Raw genomic sequence first — 10383 nt, forward strand, 5'->3', positions numbered from 1 at the left:
GTAACCTTTGAAGTGTTATAATTACTATACCGTCCGAAAAATTTCTGCATGTCCGTGCGTGTGTTTTAAATGTATATTCATATATTCTAGATGTAACTTAAAAATTTCCTTTGATAAATTTAATTTATTAAATTTTATAAGAGCTGGTGTTAAATATAATGAGTACCTAACCGAATGCTAATGACTGTGTATGGTGAATAATTTCTGATAATGTAGAGCATAGACGTAGCTAGAAGAAAAGCACAAAAACCATCGCATTTCTAGTTTAGATGTTACAGATATTATAGCTACAAATAGAATAAAAGTTATTTATGTGAATTGGCTTCCCGCAAAAAAGATCTCTGTCTGTTATAAATTGATTGTGTTTAGTTTTAATGTGATTGTAGTGCATTATAACTTAGGTCTGGGTAAAATAATATAAATGATATGATTCAACCCTATCTTACCAATTTTAGGGCACATTATATCAATTAATAAATGAAGATATAAATACTCAACAACTAATTAAACCAATAGTGGATATTTTTAATTATAATCCAAAAGATTTTTATAATTAATCTACAATTTATAAAATATTTTGAATGTAATTTTTTAACAAAAAATATTATGTTCTCTACGTCTTTAAGAATATAGCTTAAGCTTTTCTTGAGTCAGTCTAAAAAAAAGGTATGTATTTCACTTTGACAAAATGATTCCCAGATCGACTATCCATAAATGCGAATTTGCGAATAGCTATAGACCTTTTTAACAAGTAATATTTAAAAGATTACCTAGTCATAACTATAGAAAGCACATTTAATAATACAAAGTTTATTAACACTCGGAAGACAGCGACGTATCTAGTTTCTTAGCTGTGCCTTCGGAAGCTAGCTAGAACATAGCATCTCAAAATTTGAGAATTAATATATTAGCCTTATGAAACTAAAAGTGTATATGATTTAAGTGGCTGCAACTTTGGAAATCCCTGTTTTATTTAGAAAAATAAAAAAATACTAAAAGCACTTTATGTATATATACAATTATATACTGAAAAATGTAATTAGTCTAATATTGTAATAAATAATAGATATAAAGTTGTTAAAAGATGTGACTTATACCTTCTTGATGGTTGTAATGAAAACAATAAAGCAATAAAACTTTATTCCCGAAATTATAATTTTTTTAAACATTTTTTTTTAAATTGTACTTTCATTGTATATTCATTTTACAAAATAAATGCTTTCGGAAGAGTATATTTCAAACTTTGTGTGTTTAGATAATTATATTTTTATAAATATAAATGTGTGATTAATAACAAATTGTTTAAGCTAGCGTATTTTTTTTTTTGTATAATTTGTTTAAACTTTTGTATCTTTTTCCTTTTAAGAGTATTTATTTGACTTTTTGTTAAATAAATGCACTTAATATATAGTATTAGTACTGTTGTGTGATGTTTGTGTATAGTAGGTATTTAATGTTTTCAATCAAATTTCATAAGAACACCTTATTTGTACAATGCTAAGTGAGATGTTATAGTGCAATATAGATGTACTGTTTTAAGGAGCGTTTTATTTCTACTAAGGCATGTTTGTATTAACGAAATAGCTAGCATTGATGTCTAACCTCATAGATTTTTGGAGATTTTGAGGTGCAGTTAATAAAACTAAAAAAAAATATTTAGAACCAAGGGTACTTCGAAAATTCATTAAAACCAGAAACGGGTTGTTTTCAGTTCATATGTATTCTAATAATGCTTTGTGTATCTAAGAGCTATGGTGGCATATTTAAAATATTTTATAGTAAGTAAATGTTTTCTATATTTTTCATTGTATCTTGTGTTAAACATGTCTATTGTAATGTAAAATTAAAATAAAATCTATTTTAAAAATTAAAAAAGCCAAGTGCAGGTACTTTTGTACGATTTATTGCAATAACACAAGCTTTTACAAAAAAATCATGACAACAAGCAAGAACCTAAATGATGGTAACTTTCAACATAATTCTTTCATACATCACACAATTTGAAGACATTCCATTGTAATGCGACACAATAACTCTCTTAAGGAATATTGAAAGTTATAGAAAAATATTTTTCATAATAACAATTTCAAAAGAGAAACCTATGACATATTTCAATGTATGCATATATTATCATTTTTAGTGAAACAAACTTAGAAATGCACTGAGCACCAACAAAACTAAAATAATTATAGATTAACATTATTTTTTACACATTTACACAATATGCCTATTTGGTATGGCCTTACAAACGTCAATCAAGAGACTCAAGTTTATTCTCTCTTTTAATGTAATATGTAAAACAATTTTATGACTACATACAATTATAGAATATAGCAAATCTAATAACAATAACAAATGCTATACATGATAAAAAGAAATATTAGAATTCCGATGATAGTGACACCAAAACTACGGTTTTTTATTTTTATTACAAACCCAGAAGTTTTAAAGAGATTTTAATGTTAAGATAATTCAGTTAACTGATATAAAACTTAACTCGAGTTACATATTCTGTAATACTTTAAAAGTTAACATTATTAAGTCAATAATTAAATTAATAAGCTAACTTTCCTTAGATACATTTTACTCGAATGAAATAAACTTGCGATTTTCGTTGAAATTTCAGTCTTTTCTTATTTGGTCCTGTAAAAAGAATAAATTAAATTAAATTTTGAATCTACAACAGCACAAAATATTCTGGAATAATGATTCACACTTTACGCGAATTAAAAACACGAAACACCTACGGGCTCAATGGTAAGGCTGCAGGTAGGCGGTGGCGGAGGCGAGGTCGCGCCGCAGCCAGGCGGCGTTGAGGCGCACGGTCTCCAGCGCCTGCTGCACGGAGCGCTCGGTGCCCGGCGACTGGTGCGTGCGGAAGAATTCCTCGATCTCCTGGGCGCACGCCTCTGATGCGAAATTCTCTGTTGTCGATTTCACGAGACGCGCCAAGAGGAAGCCACCCTGTACAAATTCATTATCGTTTTATCGATGTATATATGTATATGATCAATATTTTTAAGTCCTCTGAAAATTGCAATCCGAAAGGATAAGGACTTCTTTTTCATAAATTTGTTTCTATTCATATATGATTCTCAAAATGATTTGAGTTTAAAAATACACCAAATTTTTTTCATAAAATAATCTAGATACCTGGTAGCGATCCATAAATTCCTGCCAATGATCCTTGAAAAATTGCCAGGCCAGGTCACGTCCATTTCTGCTAACTGCCACCGACACAATAACGAAAACAGTATCTTGTGCCCTGACTTCATCCTTCAAGGAATAAAAAAAACGTTAGAAGTTTTCTGTCTTATTTTTTGCTGAGAAGAACATCTTTACTTTAAATGAAATGAAGTTATTTGCACATGAAATTAACGGTTTCTTAATCCACTAATGTATCAGAAAACTAGCCTGCTATTGCTGTTTTTTTGCTATTTAACTGTTAACATTAAAATACCAGATTTGAAGATTTCTAGTATAAGTTAAATATGCAATGTAAAAGCAAAATTACCGAAACGGCAAATTCGAGCACGCGCTTGAGCAGCGCCGGGTCCTTGACGGCGCCGAGGGCGCGGCTGATGCGGTCCTTCTCCTCGTGCAGGTCCGCGGCGCGGTACAGCTGCAGGAAGCGCTGGAACGTGGCCTCGTTGGCCTCCGCCAGCACGGCGCGGTAGCACGCCGAGCGCAGGTCCGCCGGCAGCGCGCACTCGCCCGACGAGTGCCTCTCGAACCTGGGAAGTTGAATTTCATTTACTCCGTAGTACGAACATTCGAACGCAGTAATCACTACATAAATAACCAATTTTCATAGTTTCTATATATCTTTTATTTAGTTTAAATGATTACGATTTACACAAACTCGAATGATTACTATTTGTTACTACAAAGACTCAATTTTTACATCTTATGGTTTAAACCTGTATATATTACTAACATTATCAAAAAAAACCTGTATATATTGTCAGTATTTTTAAATGGTTTTTCTTTAAGAGCGCTTATTCCAATTGCCGGTTGTAATTTTTTGGCATTTTTAAACTTGTTGCGTGTAACTTCGTTTTTGTGTATAATTACAACTACTATAGACAATCCAATCGATATAAAGCATCGTCAAGTTATTACATTATTTATTCTGTATATATTTTTTATGAGTTTTATTTCCTATTGTATAGAAAATAAAATAACATACGTATCCTAATAAATTACTGAAATAATTATAATATATTTGATATACACACAGTTAATAATAATATATAAAAAATAAAAAACTGTGAATAAAATATTATAATCGATTGTCACTCGTAATAATCGTAAATTTTACAATAATTACATTGTGTAATATGATAATGCATGGTGAGACTACCTGTAAGTAGTAGAACTTTTGCCTGGATAATTTTGAAATGTATTATATTTTTTATTTAGATGTGATATTATATCTACTGTTGGTTGTCCTAATGAAAATAAAATAAAACCCATTTTTATGAGTAAAACAATGTTTAAATCATAACTGAATTGTATGTGTTTTTTTTTACAAATAAATTGTGAAATATCTATGTTTATTTAGGATTTTTTCAATAGAATTCTGTTAATAAGTCAAAACTTCTGTAAAATATTTTTTGTTTATGAAACTGACATTTAAAAACTCGTGAAAACGGCTAATCCAACATAAACGCGCTTAAGTTATCTAATGTAGAAAATTGAGCCTTGGTCAAAACTGAATATTTAATAGATTTACTAACCGACTCTTAGCTTCTTTGATGGTGTCAGGATCCTCAAAGCTTATCATTTTATTTAAAACTAAACTCCGAAGCAGTGTGTCCAGGTGACTTTCTTTTTCTTCAGCATCCCAGCCCAATCGCCGGGTAACATTACAGAATAATTTTCGCCCATAGTTTTTAAGAGGTTTGTCGAGGGCCGTGTGTGAAAACAGCGCGCTCAGCTTTGACAGGCAATTTGATATTGATGACCATACGGTAAAATTATTTTCATCAGTAAATGCTTCCATAAGTTTAAGAGACTGCAAGAAACATATTTGTTTTCATTGTTAATGTTTTAGTATATTACATTTAAAAGGCACAATACGATAAAGAACGAACAATGAGCACCTCCAGATCAGTGTACATGTGCCACGCCAGAGACTGGCCGGCTACGTTACCTCGGCGGTGTTGGTGTGTCCGGCCTGCACGAGCGCGAAGCAGTCGTCCAGCAGCCCGAGGCGGTCGAGCGGCGGCAGCGACCCGTCGCGCACGGCGCGAACGAGTTGCTCCAGCATGGCGGCCGGGTAGCGCGTCCGGTAATACCCCACCTGTTATTATTATTTTCATTTTATTTATTTTTCATAGATGACTTGCTAATAAATTATTTGCTATCCCTATAATTTTTGCAAAATGTATGAACTAACTTATTAAAGTTTATATTTATCCGAAATGTTATAATTTATGGTATAATTGAAAAGAGTTTGATTGCAGCACCATTGATTGCAGTTAAATAACTTACTGTTCCAGGGTTGAGTTTCACCCAAGAATCTTCAGCAACATTTTTCAGTACAACTTCCTGCGATTGTTTCTCCAAAACTGTAGATAATGCTACCTATCAAAATAAAATAATTTTTAGATAAATCCTGTTCATTCGCATCGAATATAATCTTTCAAAATATTGTATTTATTGAAATTACGAAATATCATCAGTTTTATGAAAGTTTCCTAGTACTAGATTAATTTGATTAATGTTTGTAATCTAGAAAGGTTTTTTTTTAAATTGTACTACTTATCAAAGTACATACTTTAACAATCATATCTACAATCTCTTATCATAACAGGAAATCAGAGAGAAAGTGTGTCAATGTTACTACATCAGTGATGAGATATGAATAATTTTGTATTGACCATGAATATAGTAAATTACAATAATATCATCGATAAAATATAAATCACCTTTGAAGGTTGCTCCTGAGTTGAGATTGTAATTGGTATCATCCATAATATATCATTTCCTTGACTGCCATCAGCACAGAACTTTTGTTGACTCAATTTTAAAACACGGTCTGCACCTCTCTGTTCTGAACTGACCTAAAATAAACAATAAATTAGGTAAGGAAATATAAATACATACTGTATATGAAGTTTATGTCTTATACTAAATTCAAATTATGTTTACTTTATTAATAGTGACATAATGGCTATAATTTGTTCAAGTGCAATAATTGTTAAAGTAAGAAAACATTGTCATATTTGGAATTATATCTAACTACTTATTTCGATTTTTTTCAACTATTCATTAGGTGGAGGAATGTTTTAAACTATTTATTTATTATTGATTCATACACTTCGTATATATAAGGAGTTCTATTTTCAACATACATGACCCTGACTCAAATAATCTATTCTACTACAATCCAAGCTTTATACAGCTAGTTTCAAGGCATTCTACCATTAAACTAAATGTTGAACATTCTAATGTATATACAATAATGTTATACTTCTCAAGATACTTGTTTGTATGAACTTACACTAAAGAATTTAATAATAATTAAACTAATGGACAACAAAAATTTACTATTTTTTATTTAAAATTATTATATGTATAGTTATGCCATTGCCAATTCATGATTACATATATTTAGCCTTCGACAATAAAATAACTTTCATGCTTTGATAACAATGAGTGATTAACATTTGACATGTAGAATCATTTATTCAAGGCCATTCATTTTCTCTGATAATGTAATGAGTATTTATAACAATGTCATGTAAAATGTTATTAGATAATAAACAAGGTAAGACAGAAATGTAATGACTTGAAATAATACCTCAACCATTGGGAAACCCATTTGCTTAGTCCATGTTGACATCACTGCGCCCACAGGTTTTTTAGAAGCCTCCTCTAAAGCTGCCCATAAATCTTCAGTGAAAGTATTTTTATACTAAAAGAAAAGTTGATTACTATTTGTTTACAAAAAACTAATCCATGTTGTTCATTCATATAATACCTGATGTCTTGTAAGATAAATATTCATTCCTCTACGGAAATCATCATCACCGATGTACTTATGTAGCATGCGTATGACAGAAGCACCTTTGTTGTATGAAATGTCATCAAAAATTTCATCAATTTCTGAGGGATGTCCCACTGGCACCTCAATAGGATGTGAATTCTTTAAACAATCTAATTCTAACGCTCTGTAACAATAACAAAAACAATTTAAACTTATTTTTTTCTTTGTGTATTGAATTTGTCATTGTAATCATACTTTATAATTGAATAATTGCCAAATACATTGAGGTGATTGACCCTTTAAGTTACTGACTTCTGGCACTGTTCCACGTTACATTTCATTTGTTTGTTGTACATGACATGGCAAATTCACAATTTATACAATTAATAAAGAATATGAGATATTTCATACATCATATTTATCATTATATGTCAATAACAAACAGTCTTTACATTGTATAACAAATAATATGATAAGAATTAAACAAATATTGCAGTCAGTAATTATGAAACTAATAAAACATTTTGTGATAAACAACATTTTACCATAATTGAAATAAAAATATTTAATTAAATAAATGTCTTACCTTATATATGTTTCTGTTACAAATTGTGTCCAAATATCATACTCAGGGAATAAATGATTGACACAAAGGAATTCTACAAATGATGCATAGCCCTCATTTAACCAGAGATGAGTCCACCACTCCATAGTTACCAAATTGCCGAACCATTGGTGAGCTAATTCGTGTCCCACAACTAAAGCTATCCATTGCCTCCTAACTGCGGATGTATGCTCTTCGTCAACCAGGAGACATGTTTCTCTGTAAGTAACAAGTCCCCAATTCTCCATAGCACCAGCAGAGAAGTCTGCTATTGCTATTAAGTCTATTTTAGGCAAAGGATAAGCTATATCAAAATATTCCTTGTAATAAGGCAATACCTTTGCTGCAACTTCCAAAGCAAATAAGCCTTGCTTACTTTTTCCTACAGGTGTATAAACACGCACTAAAACTCCATCGCGTGAAGTCTTTTCTACATAATCATATTCACCAACAACAACTGCTACAAGATATGTTGACATAATCGGTGTGGTATCAAATTCCATAATTTTTTTATCCTCCTTAATTATTTCGTCCTTAACAGGCATATTTGATAGAGCAACCCGGTCGGCCGGAACTTCTAATGTTATATCAAAAGTAGCTTTAATAGCAGGTTCATCCCAACACGGAAAACATCGACGGGCATCAGTTGCCTCAAATTGTGTGACGGCAGCATAGCGCTCTTCACCGCCTGGAGTAAGGTACTTGCTACGGTAAAGACCTTTCATTTTATCGTTAATTTCACCAGTAAATTCACAATGCAGTACAGCGTCGCCGACGGGTAGAGTTTTTTCAAATATTATAACTGCAGTTTCGTCAGCCGATTCTAATCGTACTTCTACCGGATTAAGAGTAGTAATTGAATCACCTTCATCGTATTGCAATTTGACATTCGTTAATACCAAATCTAAACTGTTTAGCACGATTTCTTTGGTAGAACTTACAATCTGAAAATATACGCGCCATTATAGCATTATATCTTGTACCTAACACGGAAATAAGATGTTTGCAATAACGACAGAATGTAGTGTGATGAAATTTCCACTTACCGATACTTTCACCCTAGTCTTTCCTGTAAATGTAAATTTCTCAAGATTTGGTACCAAATGTAGTTCATAATGTTTAGGCACAACATTTTTAGGAAGACGTTGAAACGGTTTATTTTCTGGCATTGTCACTTTTTCTTTCAAAATCGTAAATGTGGGACGCGCTACAGAGAAATACCGTAATGACCGACTGACAGAGTAAACTCGTGCACCAACGCCTCCAACCGCACCCGCACCGTTGATACGAACTCCCCTCGCACGTCTGTGTCCCCCTCCCCACTCCGTATAACGGTATTGGCTACGTAATAAGTTGCAATGGCGGCGTAGATTACGATGACTACTATAATTTTGAAAACGAAATGCAAATGAATTATGCACACCACGTAGCAGTTGCAGCGTCATGGAACGTGATTAAATGACGTTATCAGTGAAAGTTATTCCATCTATATTTATGTTAGAACTTTTTACTGCCAGATACAGTTTTCACTTAAAGCAGTTTAAACAATAGGGTTAGCTCGATTTTGATGTTTCTCGATTTACCATCATTCACGTGGTTATGAATAACTGATTATAAATTATCTGTGTATAAATACAAATAGAAACCATAAACTCATACAAGCGAATTTTTTTGAATTGGTCTAGGATAGTAACATGTATATAAAGTCTAGTTTTACATTATGCGGAAATACAATTAAAAGGTGCCCGCTATTCGTGTTTGTCTATTTGTCTCAACGCGATAGTTTCAAAACTACCGAACAGATTTTCATACAGTTTTTTCAAATGAACGGAGTGATTCACAAGGATGGTTTTTGCGTACAATCTATTAATGTTTTGTATACATTTTAGAAGATATCAGATAAAAAAATATGCCATTATGAATTTTACTTGTGTACGCTACGTAAATCCTACTGGTTTGGTAATTATATGTCGGTATTATAGTATACACTGTAGACCTTTATTCTACCTGTGCGAAGCCGGGATGGATAGCTAGTATAACAATATCAGTTAGATTGTATATATTCGATAAAGTTCAGGAAGAGGACATTACAATTTTTTTACAGTTTTAATGATTCCAAAAATAAGCCGCTTAGGTTTCCAAAGGATATAATTAACATTTATGGCGCAAACAGATAAACTGTAACTTTGATATCAGTTAAATTATAAGATGAAAATATATGAAGTTAGTGCTTAAATCTAAGATTCAACGTGATGTGCCAAAGTACAATAATGAGCTTACCCTGAGGTAACATTCAGCCTTCTTATATATGCTTCATCTCTACTATACACAAGTGGGTTACTTAATTACTCAAAAGAATCATTCATTAGGCACCCGGCTCCCTACGAAAATATCCGGCTAAAATGAGACTTGCTCACTAACAACTCCTCTTCCCGATGTTTTTCCTTATCACGACACGCGCCTATTTAGTAGAACACTTCTCAAAGGAATAGAAAGACTTGTCTCAATCGTGAACTCCCTGGCTCCTCCTTACCCGAATGCCCCCCATCTTACATATCATCAGTCTGAGGGATGTCCTTGGGGAGAACATGAAAACATCTCTAATTATTCAATTTCTTAAAGGGTAGCAACAATGCAGAAGAGTTGACTAACATAATACATTATTTTATTATAATATTTTTCCTATTTTGGATTTATCTTATATTCTTAAAAAAGTAGGTATATATACAATCACCCAACAATGCTCCTGTAATTTTTAAACACTTTTAATTTTTTTGGAAGAAGT

General features: G+C 32.0%; 1 protein-coding gene across 1 annotated transcript; it reads right to left on the reverse strand.

Moving 5' to 3' along the window:
• Positions 1-1881: 1881 nt before the first annotated feature.
• Positions 1882-9180, reverse strand: Psa (Puromycin sensitive aminopeptidase). Its single transcript, XM_026643338.2, has 12 exons — positions 8645-9180; positions 7581-8542; positions 6989-7178; positions 6809-6922; positions 5934-6068; positions 5497-5589; positions 5156-5305; positions 4740-5017; positions 3515-3734; positions 3154-3276; positions 2748-2964; positions 1882-2643 (listed from the first exon to the last, which is right to left on the reverse strand). The coding sequence occupies exons 1-11, from the start codon at positions 9041-9043 to the stop codon at positions 2752-2754; spliced, it is 2877 nt and encodes a 958-aa protein (XP_026499123.1). The 5' UTR covers positions 9044-9180; the 3' UTR covers positions 1882-2643; positions 2748-2751.
• Between the last annotated feature and the right edge of the window lie 1203 nt (positions 9181-10383).

This window comes from Vanessa tameamea, chromosome 16, assembly GCF_037043105.1.
Source record: "Vanessa tameamea isolate UH-Manoa-2023 chromosome 16, ilVanTame1 primary haplotype, whole genome shotgun sequence".
NCBI classification, from domain to species: Eukaryota; Metazoa; Arthropoda; class Insecta; order Lepidoptera; family Nymphalidae; genus Vanessa; species Vanessa tameamea.

Excerpts from the sequence above, each read along its gene's own strand:
- Psa (XM_026643338.2), bottom strand. The coding sequence starts at position 9,043 with ATGACGCTGCAACTGCTACGTGGTGTGCATAATTCATTTGCATTTCGT. Across the intron at positions 6,923-6,988 it reads TTTATCTTACAAGACATCAG|TATAAAAATACTTTCACTGA; the intron begins GTATTATATGAA and ends CTTTTCTTTTAG. Across the intron at positions 5,590-5,933 it reads CTCAGGAGCAACCTTCAAAG|GTAGCATTATCTACAGTTTT; the intron begins GTGATTTATATT and ends TTATTTTGATAG.